Genomic DNA, 17,739 nt, shown 5'->3' with positions numbered 1-17,739 from the left:
GGAGATCTAAGGGAAGCGCCATAAGTGGGGCTTTGGGATCGTATGGGCAATTGGTAGCTAGAGTATATACTCGCTAGAGTGAGTGGGGGCGGACAGCTGAAATTTTACAGTATCATCGCATGAGGGCTGCATTTAATGGGAGATGGCCGACATTCCCGGAAGAACCAGACACCCATGAGTGTATACAGGGAGTAATGTCCTATGAGGACACGAAGGTAGGTATATCCAAAATATGTGGCCTAATACTCAATCTCAAAACACCATTAAAGCGACATGGGAGACAAATGTGGGGAACACAATAGGTGAGGAACAATGGCGTAAATGCTGTCAATTGACAAAAATGGTGTCTTTAAATGCTGGGGTACGCCTAATCCAGTTTAAAATCCTAAACCAGGTGCACTATACCCCTGTTAAAATGGCTACATTTGTTTAAAATTGTACTGGTGTATGTTTAAAGTGCGGAAACCTGCAAGCAGATGCATTTCATATGTATTGGTCTTGTCCATTAATTGCTGTTTTTTGGGGAGGTGTCGCTTATATAATTGAAGACATTACGCAAATCCCATCCTCTCTTGCTCCCCTTAAATACCTATTTGGAGACATTGGTATATCTGCAGAAACCACGCGAAGACTGTTCAATGTGGCATGTGCTGTCGGCAAGAGATGTATACTGAAATGTTGGAAAGCCAAACATGCACCCAAAATTGATGACTTCCCCCTAAAGACATCTGGGCCCCCTTCAGAAGCTATTTATGTGAGCTGAGATCCGACAAGGACACCTCCCCAACCCTTACACCCTAATGCCAAAATTGCTGATTGATTGATTATTGCTGTTGTTGCTGTACACTGAAATGTTCGCTGCTATGTAATGTGCATAAAGACATGACCATATAATAAACAAAGTTAAAAAAAAAAAAGATCTTGATGTTTGTGCTAGTAAAGGCGAGCAAGCAGCTGTCCCCACTGACTTTCGTGCCATTCTTATTTTAATCTCCGCCTCAGCAATGTCGCGAGAGAGCCTCGCTGCCAGTAGAGAAGACAGAGTGTCCTTTTCCAGGTCACAATTGGCAAAGTTTCGCAAACTCTCCCTTGCAATCACATCGGTGAGATCAGTAGCCAGTATACAGGGAGTCTCCAAATTAAGTTCCCATAGCTTGCTCAGGGACCCTAGCACAGAAACATTCCCCTCTGCCCTCAAGCTGGCTGTCTCAAGTGTTGGACATAGAGTTCATCTCCTTCATACTTTCCACCACTGGATCAACAAACGCAGAATCAGCTTCCAATAGTTCAGCATCTGTTAAGTCCGAGTCTGTTGCTAGCATTAATTGACAGGGCGGGGGACATGTTACTTGCGGGGGTTGTGATAAATGGTCATCTTTACATATCAAAGTGGAAGGCAAACTCACCATTGGTTCCAATGGCTGTAGCGATGATGATGATGATGACTGTTTTCGAGTGCGCAGCCCTCCTGTTCCCATATGTACCATACTTCAATTTATTAACAACCCTCCACGGGAGACCAAATCAAGTTCTTGGGCCAAAGAAAGAGGAACAGCGTTAACGTAGCAGCCTCTCCTCAGCCTGACTGAAACACGGCTCCAGTTTTAATGTAGATTTCAAATCCTTAAAGGTGTATGCACCGGGTGGTTGCACAAAGGAGATCCCAAGGCACATCAGTCTTCCACACAGAGTAAGCACGGCTAAACTCTGTCGCCAAACTCACAGTGGCATTCATTCGTATTGCCTCAGCTATTTCCCACAATTTCATAAGAGCAATGATCAAAGACTTAGAAATGCCAAGCATACATCGGCTCCAAAATGGGTCAGATTCCACAATTTGGAAGTTATGAACAAAGGGAGCAATGATTACATTGTGTTTCTCCTCTAGTCGAGATCATTGTGTAAAATTATGTATAAGGATTTTGAGCTTGCTGTTCTCCAAGCACAAGTGACATGCTCTTTTACTCCTCGGTTTGTTCATCCAAGCACCCATTACTGACAGACAAAGGAGACAATTAAACCTGGCTAACATGAAAGATCCTCCTGACCCGCAGTCCAGGACACTTGAGTAAATAGGGTTGAGGGTTACTCAACATATGTTTGAGGAACATTCTCTGGTATAGAGCAATAGCCTTGCAGTAGTTCTATATTAGTACAGAAGTCCCAGCTAAAAGCCTTTTTGCGTGATTGGGTGATGAAAATAAACACGCACATATATCTGTAAAGAGTTTGCAGTTCGTGAAACCGCATGTTAGATTCCAGTCTGATACAATCCCAATGTAACACATACTCTTGCTAGTTTAAAGTCAGGGCAATTTTTCAGTAAACATTCACATACTGGGATAGCTTTTTCTTTAGAAAAGGCTTATGTCATTTGGGTAGCTACAAGCGCAATTGTCCTGAAAAGTTAAGAATTGTTCCGAAAATTGCAAATAGGAGAAAGGATATATCATCCAACTTGGTATATTGTTGAATAAACATCCAGGGGAGAGAATATTTAGACGTGCTTTGCACTTGACCATTGTCAACATACATCAAGGTTTCTTGGTTTAAAGAGATAATCTAGACTTAATGGGGGCTAACTGAGCCAAATAGCGAAATACAGGTCAATACTGGTCCCTATATCCTTATCAACTGTTGCTGCTGGCAGTGCCAGTCATCTAAAGTTGGAATAGCCGATATGTTTGAAAGGTCACCTATGTTCAACATTTTTTAAGACTAAATATTTGAAGTAGTAGTTCGGGAGCCAAAATTGAGCCACATTTTTTATATATACTGTTGTGTGGGTAACAGGGCAGAGAGAGAAGCAGCTTAGTGATAGCTATACATTGGATAAACCAAAGGCACTGGATGTGAAAGAAGGTTTCACTGAAATGGTATGATTTTTATTTTTAATATATGTGCATTCAGAGTGAAACCAGACACCTCAATTCCATCTTTATTTTATTATTGTAGAGTGTTCGGATAGATTTCATGTATGCTATAATGATGGAAGGGTATTTTATAAAATTTGCTTTTTACTAAAAAGAAGTGGAATATGCATAAGCTTTCGAAATCTCCGAAGCTTCTATCAGATAGTGTTCACACTAGATATGAGCAATGAAGAAAATCTCATACTAAGCTGGATATATATTTTTCATATTAATAAAGGAGATTCTCCCACTTTAAAAGCCATTGAATGCGGGACGAAGTATGCTGTGAATTCAGTTATATAAGTCTCGTTTATCTATAAGGCCATACAAATGGAAAGAAACAGACACATACTCAAACATTGGGAAGAAGTTGTCATTGCTGGTGCAGGGTATCCTATTTTCAGTTAGTCCAATAAAAGGGTTCTATGTGATTCCGTTGAGCACAGTTAGTTTGCTGTCTTCTAGTTCGACTTGAATGTCAATTTTATTTTTAAAAGGGGTGTTCCCTAGATACCCCTTCCCTGCAACCTTCCCCATCCCGCGTCTCATACTACCTCTATACACACACACAGACACACAAATACCAAAATAAAAAACAAAAAAAGTCAGGATTCAGGAGTCAGTTTAGTTTAGAAGACGACAAACTAACTGTGGTTATTGGAATCACTGCAAACGTAATAAAAGTGCAAAAATGATGTCCCCTTTACATCAATGTATGTATTTGACCAATGGGTGACACTTCACTGTTATATTGTCTACTGTTGTAGGCTGTGCAAAATGGTCACACTATGTTTGCAACCTGCCATAGTCCACAGCCAATGTCCCCAGTAAATGAAAGCACATTACGAGTTTCCCACTGGAGTTCTCGCCAAACTCGTTTACACCATTTGGTCTGGCAGAAGTAATGCTGATTTATGAGTACACTAACAGTGTGGTTAGTCCCCATTTTGGGGTCCATAGGACTCCACTGGGATTTTAGATGATTTACTGGGAGCGATAATCCTTAGATTATTAGAGGTGAGTTGGAGGCGTTACCATGACCATTTTCCCGAAGGTAATTCTCGTTCAAACCACCTCCAATGTTAGCATTTGGTGGCTCGTTCGAATCACCTCCAATGTTAGAATTTGGTGGCGTGGTAAAATTGGTGTTCATTCTGTTACTGTCAAAGAAGTGGCAGTAACAGAACTACTGCCACAAATGTACCATATCGCCGGAACCATAATGAGGCCTAAAATAGGATTGATGCAAAGATGCTGTCAGATTAGCATCCAGCAGAGGCGTTGCTAGGGGGTGCCTGAGGGGGCTATAGCCCCAGGTCTTTTGGTTGTAGCCCAGATAGAAGCTCAGGGGTTACAACAAAAAAGGCTAGCTAGCCCCCAGTCACAACAGTCCCAAAATTAGCATAGCCCCGGATCTTTTCCAGACCTAGCAACACCCCTGGCATCCAGCATGTATAATCTCCATGTGAATCTCCCTCCGCTTAAGGCCAAAGGTGGTTTGAAAGAGCATCTTGATCTCTTCACATCTGATAAGGACTGCAGACATGTTTGCCTGCCAAATTAAAAGCATCACAGTTGCGTATAGTGGCTAATTTCATTTCACGTTTCTACCGACATGTAGCCAAGACTTCACCACTTCTAAACATGGGATTTCTGTTTCTATGACTTAGAAGTGTCTGCTGGTAACCACGTTTTTAGGATGCAGTAAGAAACACAGTGAGTGTAATTGCCAAAATCTGCCTTCCATTGATCACCTCACTGTGTCAGTTGGACTTTAATAAGTGTATGTTAAATGGGGGCCAGGAAATGTTTGGAACTAACCCATCTAGTCAGAAAGGGTGTAGCTATTTCCCATCATCCATGAATAAATGAATATTTCCTTTAAGGAATAGGAAGACACAATGAGCCGCCCCATGCTTCCCCTGAGCGCTGACAGTTTTAAGTGCTACATTGGAATGATGGTAAATGTTGCCTGTTCATTGCTTAAGGCTAGGCTACTAGACTATGTTATAATTCACTTAAAAACGGATATGGAATTGCTATGTTAGTCTGTGTTCAATAGTTCATATAGGATGAATGCATTTTGTGAAATCTACTTTATTATGAATGATCGCATTCTGCACACTTCATTATAGGTTAAAAATCTTACGGTCTCGTGTTTATTTCTTGAAATGTGCCATTTTATGCAACTAATACATACATTATTTTTTAATTCAAAGCATTCTAAAGCTTGATTTGCAAGATTGGATTAAAAACTGAAACTTGTGTAGGAATTAATTTGTAATGGTTTAACAGATCATGGATTTGTAGGCAGCCTCTTCACAGATAATTGTTTTCCTTTGCAGCAATTATTGAAATTGATTCAAAGAGAGCTCCTCAGGACAAATTGTCCTGTATCTCCAGGGCCAGCAACTCAATCTTCCGAGCAATCCAGTCCTCCAACAATGAGCCAGCAACTGCAGACGACTTCCTCTCCTGCCTCATCTATTCTGTTCTGAAAGCCAACCCGCCACGGCTCCATTCCAATCTTCAGTACATTACAAGGTTCTGCTATCCAAGGCGACTTATGACGGGGGAAGCTGGCTACTGTTTCACCAGCCTGGTAACATTCATCAGTGCTTTAATTTTGGTGTTACAAACACAGCCCAGGGATGGCGCATTCATTAGGGCAAGGTCATTCCTGTTTGGGCTCATGTTACCTTTTTGTAGCTCCTAATATCCTTAAAAAAGAACGCTTTTAAACCAGAATTTGAGCACTTGTATCGTAATTAATCTAGCTTTCCAGACACTATTTACTATATTAGCTAGTTCTTACACTGAAAACTTAAAGTTCTTGATGTATGTTTGATTGTTTACTATTACTGGTAATTTTGAACTAATTAATGAAATAACAGTTTGATTGATTGATTTATTGTTTATTATGCACTTATACACAAGTGTTTCAAAGTGCAACCATGCATGGGAGGGGAAGACATAGGGAAGACAAGGCAGACGATCTTACTAGGCATGGTAGATTCAGATCATGCAGGTGAACAGAGCAGCAAATGCATGGGGTTGGTGTGGGGGTCAAAAAGGATCAAGTGCACCCAGTATCGTCAGAACATGGGTTAAGTGCAGAGGGATACTACTCTCATGGGTCGTAACCCAAGCGCAGTAGTGCTGCGGCAAGTGCAAGGCTTGGTGGCAAGTGTAGGAGACTGGCAAGGAAGGCTTGGGACCTGTGAGGCTCTGAAGATACCCCAAGCAGCCAGTCAGCGAGACTGAGCAGAAGTAGAGGAGAGAGAGCAAGAGAGCAGAAAGAGGCATTTATCAGGGGAGAGGAAGAGAGAAGGAGGAGGCAGAGAGGAAAGTCTTGAGGAGTTTCCAGAACTTAAGGAGATCCGGCTCAATACGGAGAGAGGCAGGGAAGCTGTTCCAGAGGGAGGCACCTGCAGTGGATAAATATTTCCCCCAAGTCTCTGCTTGCAGAAGCGGCTTACCCGCAGAGAGTTGGAGGAAGACGAGCGGAGGGCTCGGGAAGGAGAGTATTTAGGAAGAGAGCGTTGCAGATAGAATGGGCCCAGGCCCCAGAAAGCCTTGTGGACAATGCAAAGGGTCTTGAACTTAATTATTGCAGCCACGGGGAGCCAGTGAAGGGATTTCAGCGCCAGAGAGATGCGGTCCCTGGGCTTGAGGCCAAGGATAAGTCTTGCCGTTTTGTTCTGGATGAGTTGGAGAGGACGGAGGGTACAAGAGGGCAGGTTGAGAAAGAGGCTGTTGCAGTAGTCCAGCCTAGAGAGGACCAGGGCTCTGAAGATGGTGAGCCTACGGCTCTGAAGATGGTGAGCCTCTGGGGGAAAGTGAGAAAAGGTAGAATACCTCTGAGAAGGTGCAGTTGGTAGTGAGACTTTTTAGAAATGTCTGCGATGTGGAACGAGAAAGAAAGAGTGGAGTCGAAGATAACCCCCAGATTATTTACCTCGATGGTAGGTGGAGGCCCAGGGCCAAGGGAGGCCGGCCAGAGGGAAAGAGGGAAGGTGGGAGCAGGGGTCCCGATGAGGACAATCTCTGTCTTACTCGCAGAGGTTGTTTGCAGAACACAACGACTGAATTGCGGACAGACAGTCCGGTATGAGTGAGGAGGAGGAAGAGGCCGAGGGTAGCCTGAAGGAGAGCTACGTTACATCCGCGTAACACTGGCAGTTGGAGGTAAAGGTGGCTATCATATGGGCGAGGGGGGCATGTAGCCATTGAAAAACCAGGGGGATAGGTTAGAACCTTGAGGGAAACCGCACATAGAGAGAGTGATAGGGGAGAGAAAAGACCTCAATTCCACCTGGGATGGGCGGTCAGAGAGTAAGGAGGTTAGACCGCCAGGGCCTGATCAGTGATGCCAGGGTATCATGGACACATGCAATCAGGATGTTTTGGATCACTGTATAGGAGGCGGAGGAGAGTTTGAGTAGAATGTGGACAGTTGGCGAGTTAGAATCAAGATTTGAGAGCAGATCTTCACAAGTGTTCATAAGAGCAGTTTCTTTTTTTTATGGTTCATTACAAACCTTTAAAATATGAAACATATTTTTTTACATTCAAAAACCTTCCAAAGCGATGGAGTCCCATCGACCTTTTAGTTTCTAACTAAATTCATCTTTTAGGTCGTTGAGTTTACCAAATTATTATTAAGAGCAGTTTCCGTGCCTCTGGATGCTCTGAAACCAGACTGGTGGTCATGGAATCAGCCAATAGATGCAGTGTCGAGGGTAAGCTGAGAAATAACCAACTTCTCCTGGAGTTTATAGCCAACTTCTCCAGGAAAGGAATGATAGAGATCAGGAGATAGTTTGCCGGAATGGAAGGGTCAGCAGAAGGTTTTCTGAGGAGAGTGTGCACAAGGGAGTGCTTAAGAGTAGTTGGGGAAAACTCCAGTGGCGAAGGAGAGGTTGCAGAGGTCGGCCAAGGCTGAGGCGAGAGAATCAATGTTATCCTTGATGGTTTTGGAAGGACAGGGGTCCACCTGTTTGAAGGAGGCTTTCATAGACCGGACTTGTCTAGTGACCTCCTCAGGTGTGACAGGGGAGAGAGAAGAGAGAATAAGGGGGAGGCGTGGTGGTGGCCAAGGACGGTACAAGTGATGTTGGTGAATGAGGTGGAGAGGAAGAGAGAGAGGATAGGATGTCCTGTATTTTTGAGGTGAAGTGTGCAGCCAGGGCCGAGCAAGCCGGGTGGGTGCAGTCTATCTTGCACTTTAGTTGCTAAGCGTTAACAGCAAGGTTTGAATTTAGGGAGTTCTGATTTTATCTTCCTGTATGCCTTCTATGATTGGACTAAGGTCATGCTGCTATCTAAAGTTAACGTGCAATTGCCAAGAGCACTTATAATATGAACGACTGCTTTGCAGCTCCTTTTTCTTTAGGTCATTATAAAAACTGTTTTCTTTCATGGCTCTACATTTTTGGGATTTCTTCTCTTCTGAGTCATTAGGATACTATAGCTCAGGGGCAAAAAGAAACCGTCATCCTCAGGTGGGTATACCTTTAACCATCAGTGGTTCGGAACAGTATGTTTCTTAATAGCACCAACGATGACATAACACACATATGCTGGTTGACATTGGGGCAGAACCTTTCCCTCAGCCACAGGGTCACAATGCTACATCAACCGCTTCCATTTCGGTGGGTTGGTCTCGTCTTGTGTGTGCAGTCGCATAGGCTGAAGATACAAAGAGACACACTAGTTCTAGGAAAAAGTGTACAAGGATCTCTCTCTTGTTGACCTCTGACAGCACCAAGTTTATTTATTTATTGGTGATTTCCAAAATGCCAACTGTTCTCAAGGTTGCTTCGTGGTACTTGAAAATGTTCTCTCTCCCTGTTGGGAAATTAAACCTGGTCTCCCATATGACAGCCGGGATAATAACCAATATGTTAACAACCCAAGAATGCTGGGTGCCACCAAGATGGTGAGTAGCTTAGTGTAGCCTTGAGCAACTAACGGCTTATGATCAGTTCTTAAAGCAAATTTCATAACAGCCCACACCACCGCCAGTGCCTCCTGTTCAATTACCGCATAGCGTGCCTCTACATCTTTGTGCATCATGGATTCAAATGCTACAGTATTCTCTTTGCCACCTTCCTGGGAATTTCCAGGTTGAAATCTGTGATAAGAAGAGCTATTTGGTGGCCAGAAATTGATTAATTCATTGAATGTCAGGTTTAGGAATGTGGAGAGTGTAAAGAAAGCGATAAAATGTTGGACACTCGAGTTTCACAAGCAGGGGCTTTCATGATATCCTCTTCCACACCCTTTAATTTGTTATCACACTCCACTGACCACACAATTATGACTCCTTTTTTGGTGAGCTTCCTCAAATTGTTGGTCTTACGCAACAACCTCCTAACAAACTTGACATAGTATTTTATAAGTCCAGGAAAAGATTACTAATCCATCTTGTTCTTGGGAACACTCATTTCAGTGATGGCCCTCTACCGCACTACTTGTTGGTGTGACTCCTCCCACAGACAAACTACACCCTAAATAATCTACTTCATATTTACGAAACTGACACTTCTCCAATTTCAAAGTGTTCAGACACTCCCCTAGTTTCTCTAATACTGAGTGGAGGCTAAGATCATGTTCTGCCACCCAACCCCCCGCCCCCAAATCAGTATATCATCTTGATAATACTTAACACCTCTAATCTTTCAGAAAATACTGTGCATGGCCTTCTGAAACGAGCTTGCAGCTGATATCAAGCCAAATGGCATCCTCTCACAATTGAACATCTTCATTTGTGTAATGAATGGTGTCACATCTTGTAAGGTCCCAGCTCTCAGCTCCTGCAGGGCAGACGATTAGGCCTCCAGACCCCCCAACAACAGCCCTTCCAACAATCGTTAGTTTACAATTGCTGAGGTGAGCAGACCGAGGGCGAAAGGCCAAGTTGATAAAACAACAAAAGAATTGGTTACTGCAGATTGCCCTCAGTCTTCTGGATTTTGCCCCTCAGGAAACCTGCAATTAAGTACATCTCATGGTTACACTACACTATAGAATCCGCTGCTCCCTCTGAGATATTCTAATACTACCTTCCCTGTGTTACCTTAATAGCTGTGCCAAAAGCTTACAGGTTCAATTCTTCAAGTACTGTATGGAGTGTTCTAAGTCACTGCTTACTTCTGATTATTAAAATCAGCGGTCCTTTTAAACCTTTGACGTCTTAATCATAGATTTCTTCTTATGACTGTTGAAGAATGTTGCATGTTTCTTCTCTTCACAAGAAGTGTCTCTTGCCTCACTTGTTATACATTTCTAAACAGTTTCTTTCTTTCTTTGTGCTAAGGTCAGTTTTCAGATTTGTTTTCCATTTGACAAAGTTTTACGCAGTCCTTTCACTTCTTCAGACCTTAAAAACTCTTAACGCTGCCTTACACACTACTGCAGACTTATTCCTTCTGATCTCTCACCTGCGCAAAAATCTTCACTGAAAACAAACGCAGAAATCCCTCAAGCTCTGCTGATGTGACGTGCTCATCCCAAACTGTTCCTTAAGAGAGCCGCACTGTCAAGACACAACGAAACAACGGACCGAATCTCGGCAACACGCTTCCGACACACATGCACATATGCAAGTCCTTTCCTCTAACTCGCTCGCTACTACCTCAGCGGTCCGCGCACACTTCACTCGGCACAATTTCATTTTCGATTACGCACACCTTAGTTCTATACGCACGCTACTCTGAACTTCCCAACAATAATAAATAACTTTACAGATGGTAAACTGCCTTCCGTAGTGCAGTCGAAATATATATTACTTTGTCTCATTAAAGGTTTCATTTTTATAAATAACTATCTACACACACAAACTTGTCTTATGCTTGACTTTTAAATAGAGAATGTATTTTTCCAAAGGAAAACCAGCACTTATCTGAGTCCTGTTAGGTAAGAATTGATGCAGTCCAACTGGTGTGGGGCTACACAAGACGTATCTCTTGGTATTAGGTAACCCACCTTTTAATATAGGCCTGTACTACACAAGTTGGTAGTGTGACTGAGCAGCCAGGCTTATCTTAAGACGGGTAATGTTAGCTGTAGAACTGTTCAATGAAATCAGTAAATACAAGTATCCAAGTAAACACATACACACTTAGTTATAGTATAAATATGTATTTATATATACATACACAAATATATTTAAAGCATTCTTTAAAAAGCAGCAACTAATAGTAACATTAATCCCAAGTTAGGATTCAATTATAAAGGTGAACAATAAAGCAGGTGAGTAATTCTTTCATATGTTATACATTTTCCAGCAGCATGGGTGACATTATTCGAGGCGAGTAATAACACATAATTTGTATAACCTTTGCAGTATTGAGTTCTAAGGAAGGGAAAGATTATAGTTAGATCGGAGCATACTAGTATTCTACAAAAACAGTTCTATTTGCCCAGAGGGATGCAGGCAGGCTTTTATCCCAGCAATAATAGTGTTCAACAATTAAAACCGCTAAGGGAACAAGCACTGCCAAACCAATAGATTCAGAAGGGGGCCTTTAAGGAGACAGGACAGCCAAAGTCAATGGACCAGTTCATAGTTCTGAGGCTCTCTTCTTAGAATTTTTCTTTTAAATAGTCAGTAGTTCAAATAGAAAATCGCAGCAATTCAAGAGGAGTCACTTTGAAGAGGCACAAGCTGGAAGGCCAGTGCCAGGGACTACCCAAGGGAGGAAGAACCACAAATGGCAAAACGTTGATGTACCCCAAGCTCCATAGTACCTTTCAACTGAAGAATTTGTTCCAGCTGGAGGCCTTCTGTCTGCACTGCTGCAGACCCTTGTACCTGGTCCTTGGTTGTGGTGACACAAGGGAGGAAGTCTGGCAGGTTCCTGTAGCAGCATTCGAGAGAGGGACTTAGCAGCAATGGATTCTCCTTGATTCAGCGTCTTTGTGGTTTTGGCACCTTTTTCTCTGCACCAAAGAAGAATAAACAGCTCCGGTTAGAAGTTACTTGATCCCTCGGTCCTAGACTCTTGTGAGGGGACTCTGGATGAAGATGTCCTGCTTCTGTAGGGCCTCTGTATGCCCACAACGTTTTGGCTGGATTCACACTTCGGAAGAGAATGCACTCTGATGGTCAGGGGTCCCTCGGTATTGGAATTTTGCAGCCTTGAAGAGTCACAGCAAGTCCGGGGTTGCGCCAAAATGGAGTTTGTCTTGAGGCTAGTTGGTCCCACCAGCCTAAGGGAGGAAGGAAGTCCGGTGAGGGTCTTCCCAGTCAAAACGAATACGAGGTCAGCACAGCTGCACGGCTTCACCGGGTACTTCGCGGTATAGGAGGGTGCTGCTGGCCTCTCTTCATGTCTTCTTCGTCGGATGTTGTCCTCCAGTGGTCGACTCTGCCTCTAGTGCCAAAATCCTCGCCTTTTAAGCAAGTTAGCATTCATTCACAGCCCTACGCTGTCAATCACCCAGCAGAGCGGCTGTCCTCCAGGACAGCCAGCCTGCCAATCAGAACTGGTTTCACTCAGGCACACCTAGAGACAAAAGACAGGGACATTTCGGGACCCTCCCTCACTTGCTGCCTTTCCAGACACACTGGAGCCTGGGCGGGCTTCAGGGCTGAAGCCTGCTAAAGGCAAAATACACAAAGGACTCAAACCCAATTCAAACAACAGAGTAAAAGCCCAGAAGAAACTAACTCACAAGAAATGGTGAAACAATAAGACTGGGGCCATTTTGAGAAAATGGTCACCCTTGGCTGCTGTACTGCAGATGAGGATTCAGCCTGCAGATACATGGCACAAAGTAGTAAAAAGAAAAGGAAACCACTGCCACCAGCCATTCAAGTGAAGTACTTTAACAGAATGGGACATGAGGGGTGGGATAAAGGAGTTACTATGTAACGCCCCAGCACCTCACATGGGTTGGTTTGTGCTGGACCCACAAAGGAAAAGGTAAGTAAGACATGGGCATCCTACTATTCTTGGGAACAGTGGTTCACCCAAGAAAATGTATTTAAACATTAAGAGAAGTCCTAGGGACTTCTCAGTGGCACTGCACAAAAGGTGCTGTGTGTCACAATGCAAAAAGCAGATGCCTATGGAGTTTACCAGACTCCATTAAACAGCAAGAAAAACATGAGTGAGTGAGAAAAAAGTCGCACTTACTCAGGAGTTAAAATTAAAAAGCTCTCGGTCCACCAAAAGAGCTGGGGGGTGGGGGTTCTCTAAGGTCAAAGGGAATTGGCACAGAAATTAAAATTCTCCCTAACAACTCCCACTGGTTTTCTCTGATGAGTAGCTGAATTCCCTCTTTTTCTTCAGTACTTTGAGATGTCTTTTTCACTAATCCTTACTACTTTTCTCTAGATCTCTGGTTACTGCGACCTTTTAGTTTATGGCAGGAATGAAAGGTAGTTTAGAATCTTGTTCAAGATTCCAAACTACCTCACAGTGATTCTTTAACCAATCAATGCTGACTGACATCCCCTCCATCTTGAATTGGTACTACACCAGCATCTTACAAAGGCAATGTTAAGGTAAAAGAAAGTATGTAACCAACACCCGCACCCTCAACAACAGGCTGCTAGCCCTGCTTTCTTCTGCGTTTCAAGGGTCCCTTGTATCCCCTGACCCTCCTCTCAGGGGAAAACTTCTTGATGGGAACCTGACACATCTGTCAGCTCCAGATTAAGCCTTATTTGGTGATACGCTGACCTAAGATCAAGAAGAGAAAATACCTTTGCCCCAAACAAATCAGTAACAAGCTCATATTATTATCAATCCCAGGAAGAGGCAACCTCTCGGCAATCCCATTCTTGTTGACCTCTCTCAGATCTTTACGTATTCACACAGTATATGCTCACTGCCCTGTTGGTCTTCCTCACCACAACAGTGGTGCTTCCATTCAAATGCATCTGTCTGCTCAATCACTCCTTCAACTCTAACTCCCATGAGTGCTAACGGAACTGTCCTCACTTTGGCCACCACAGGCATTTCCCCTCGTCTCAATTTGATTTTACGAATAAATACTTTAAGGCACCCAAACTTATCCTCAAAAGCACCTTGCAACCGTGTATTACATCCTCTGGATTCACCACCTTTCCCTCGCATCATTTCCATAGACCTTTGTACCTGCAAACTTCCACTGCTGCTATTTCACTGCAACAGCCTGTATACACTTGCTCTTTGGCATTGGGATACAATTGTATCCCTAAAGCAGCTTGGCAACCCCAAGATAATAGACTCCTACCAACATTTGTCACAAATACTCTGCTCAAGGTACTCTTCCCTTGAACGTTTAATTTGTCTTGCATTTCACCTACTATTTCAATTGGAATCTCTCCATATACATTGGCCTTAACGTTAACTTCCTTAAGCACACAGCACCCCACCTTGGATTCCCACATGTTTCTCCCAATGAGCGTTTATTCCAGTGGTCTTCAAACTTTTTAAGCCTGGGCCCCCCGTCCCCTGAACAAGATGTAGGCAGGCCAGGCCCCCGCAAAAATGCCAAATGGACTTTTAAGTCCAAATGGCTATGAACTATCACATGCCGTCACCGCACCCTACTCCCAGTATAGTCTCTAGGCTCGCCCACATGCTCCCATCACAGTCTCTGGGCTCATTCATCCCACTCCTACCCAGTCCCTGGGCTCACCCGCCCACAGACCCTGGGCTCTTCACATCCTGCTCCCACCATTATCCCATGGCACCCACCCATTCTGCTCCCACCACAGTCCCTGAACTCCCCCACCGTGCTCCCAGCACAATCCCAGAGCCAGTGGCGGCTGGTAAATTTTTTTAAGTGGAGGGGCATAAATATTTCCCCCAGGAATTGCCTTAGTGACTGAGCGTAGCGAGGGAGCCCGAACCAATCAAGAGGGGCTCGAGGGGTTTTCCCACCTGGAATTTCTTTTTAAATAATGGGTTAAAATGTTGCATTTTAGAGCATACTTAAAAAAATTGGGTAAAAAGCCAGTTTGCAATTGGCGCTGGAGGCCCAGGGGCAGGCATGATCTTTTTTTACTGGACATCTAGATGTCCAGTAAAAATAAACCATCCCTGTCTCCTGAGCTCCACGGCACCTCAGGAGAGTTGATTTTGGCAGGTGGGTAGGGAGATTGTGCAACAAAGGCATTTTTAAAATGCCTTTGTTGTACAATCCTCCTTCCTCCCCCCAACCCCCGCTTGCCAAAATTAGCTCAACGGACCAAAACATAAACACACATTCACACGAGCACCCATCACCATACACTCATAACACAAGCGTACACGCATCCATACACATTTAAATAAAAAATAAATGAACATAAACTTACCTTCTGCCCCGGTCCTGAAGTTTCCTCCCCAGCGCTCCAGCTCTTGCATCATGAACAGGAATCGGAAAGCAAGAGCTTCCTAGTTCCTGCACATGCGTGCAGGGGCCTGCGCGTTTGTGCTGAAACGGCCCGCTCCAGGCTGCTCTGTCTGAACTTTCTCCCTCCTCTGCTAATCCCACATTTGCAGAGATTGTTGGCCAGGGCCCTAATGTGTTCTTCTGGGCCCTGGCATCCCACACCCAATCACCTTCAGCCTCCGCTGCTCCCAGCACTTTCCTTGGCACCCACTGGCCTATGCCACTGTAGGCCTGTACTTACCTATTTATTGGCAACTGACTTCTCCCTAGCACCTCCTCCATTGGGCACTTACATCTGCTGCTCAGTCACTCCTAGCACTTCCTCTTTTCCCCTCTCTCTGCACTTTCACATTCTGAATGCTCACAAGACCTAGCAGGTCCGTCTTTATCCTTCAGTGTTTTCATTGTTTTTCAATCCCATGGTCCCTCCCTGGGTGCTTTGAAACACAATTTACTTGTTGTATAAGCGCCTTACAAATGCACAATAAGATAAATAATGTAAAATGTATGAGGAGGTGGAGGCGCTCCCCCTCACACATACAGACATGCGACATGCAGTTCCCCAGCCAGCATTTCCAATGAGCTGTGCAAGGCTGGCGGAGCAAAACTCCCCCAGCCTTGCATGGCTCAGTGAGCATGTGCGGCTGGGGAACTGAACTGTCAAAGGGAAAGATTGTTTCCCTTTGACATTTCAGCCAGACCAGGAGCACTACCTCAGTTGGAAAAGCAGCTGAGGGAGTGCTCAATGTTTCACTGGGCTGGATCTTCGGCTCATCCATAATGGGTGAGGAGGACACTGGGTTGACGCCACCTTGCCCATTATAGTTGAGCCCCCCCTGCCCATTTCCTCCATTTTAAAAAATAAAATAAAATGTGGTCATACATTTCAGGCTGGGGTCTTGCGGCCCCCACCAGGGAATGCGGCTGCACCCCACAGTTTGAAGACCTCTGGTTTAGTCTGACCCACTGTCAATCGGCATTAATTCCAACTCCATTAACTTTAACCAGCATTCTCAGTTTCTTTATCTTAGCACCCATGACCGCATTAACCACTTGTACAATCCTCATAACCTCAAGCATGTCGGGATTCGATTCACTGTCTTCCTCACCACAGTCATTCTCATTTATATTCCCAACTTGACTTGAAGCCAACCTGTAGCACTTAGCCAAGTGGCCTCTCCACCCACACAATCTGCATTCCACATACAGTGCAGTGCGTTCTTTGTCGTTGGCAAAATGTTGCAAACTCCCACATCAAAAACATTGCTTGGGTTGGCGATCAAGCTGTTTCTGCCCATGTTGATCCAAGCCATACTTGCAGGAGGTGCTCTTCCCTTTCCCTCTATCCTTAAGCCGCCAATCACAATCTTTCTTTGATCCTTCACCATGATTCGCCATATTTCTCTCCCTACACACAAGGCTGAGGCTGTCTCTCCTCCTCCTTTCCCGTGTGCACCACAGACATTTTTTCTAGAAAAGTCCGATCTCTGAAAGTCTCGTTAAAGCAGGTTCTCCCCTGCTCATCCAGAACCATGAAGGACCACATCAACACCCTTGCTCCAGCCATGGCCGATTTCTGCAATCACTCATTTGCCAATGAACTTTCCCCTGCCCCCTTAAGCACTCCCTTGTGAACTTCCTTCTAAAGAAGCCCTCGGCCGATCCTTCCTCACCGGCCAACTATCATTCGATCTCCATCACTCCTTTCCTGGGCAAACTCTTGGAAAAGCTAGCCATCTCCCAGCTTAATCTACATACTGAATCTGTTGGTTTCCTCCATGACCACCAGTCTTGTTTCAGAGCTGCCAGAAGCACGAAATCTGCTCTCCTGAAGACCCGTGAAGACTTGCTCTCCAATCTTGACTCTAATCTCCCTTCTTTCCTCATTCTCCTCGATCTATCCTCTGCTTTTGATACAATCAACCATGCCATCCTGCTCAATTGCCTCCGTGACAACCTTGGTATTACTGATCAGGCCCTGGCCTGGTTGACCTCCTTTCTCACCAAGACCGACCCTTTCAGGTCCAACTGGGGTCTTTCCTCTCTTCTATCCTCTCTCGCTGACTCTTCAACCACTACCTGGCACCTCTTGCCCACTGCATCGCTACTTTCTGCTCCAATTTACAATGTTATGCGGATGTCACTTGGCTCCCTTTCAGGCTCCCCTCAGCCACCTCTGCTTCTTCTCTCATACCAGAGTGTCTGGCTGCAATTCAGGAATGGTGTCCCGCCAATGAACTCTGCCTTAATGCCAGTAAGACTGAGATCATCCTCATTGGGACACCCGCTCCCTCCTTTAGTCTCTCTCTCTCTGGTTGCCCACTCCAGGCCCTCTCCTCACATCTCTGACGTCTCTAAGAAGTCAAACTATCAATGTCTCGAGATCTCTGGTCATCTTTAGGCTGGGTTATTGCGAACAGCCTCTTTCTAAATCTTTGTGCCTCTACTCTTT

At 44.5% G+C, this 17,739-nt stretch overlaps 1 protein-coding gene across 1 annotated transcript in view; it reads left to right on the top strand.

The window, feature by feature from the left end:
- Positions 1-17,739, top strand: part of LOC138492304 (rab5 GDP/GTP exchange factor-like) — a 664,850-nt gene that overhangs the window by 566,157 nt on the left and 80,954 nt on the right. Inside the window, exon 8 of the mRNA XM_069619350.1 lies at positions 5,258-5,514. Within this exon, the coding sequence (XP_069475451.1) occupies positions 5,258-5,514 (257 nt within the window). The remainder of the gene's footprint in view (positions 1-5,257; positions 5,515-17,739) is intronic.

The sequence above is a fragment of the Ambystoma mexicanum genome, chromosome 10 (genome assembly GCF_040938575.1).
Source record: "Ambystoma mexicanum isolate Mex_15411 chromosome 10, UKY_AmexF1_1, whole genome shotgun sequence".
In the NCBI taxonomy this organism is placed as follows: Eukaryota; Metazoa; Chordata; class Amphibia; order Caudata; family Ambystomatidae; genus Ambystoma; species Ambystoma mexicanum.
The sequence above is the reverse complement of the archived record's forward strand: the minus strand, read 5'-3'. Positions and strand labels throughout refer to the sequence as shown.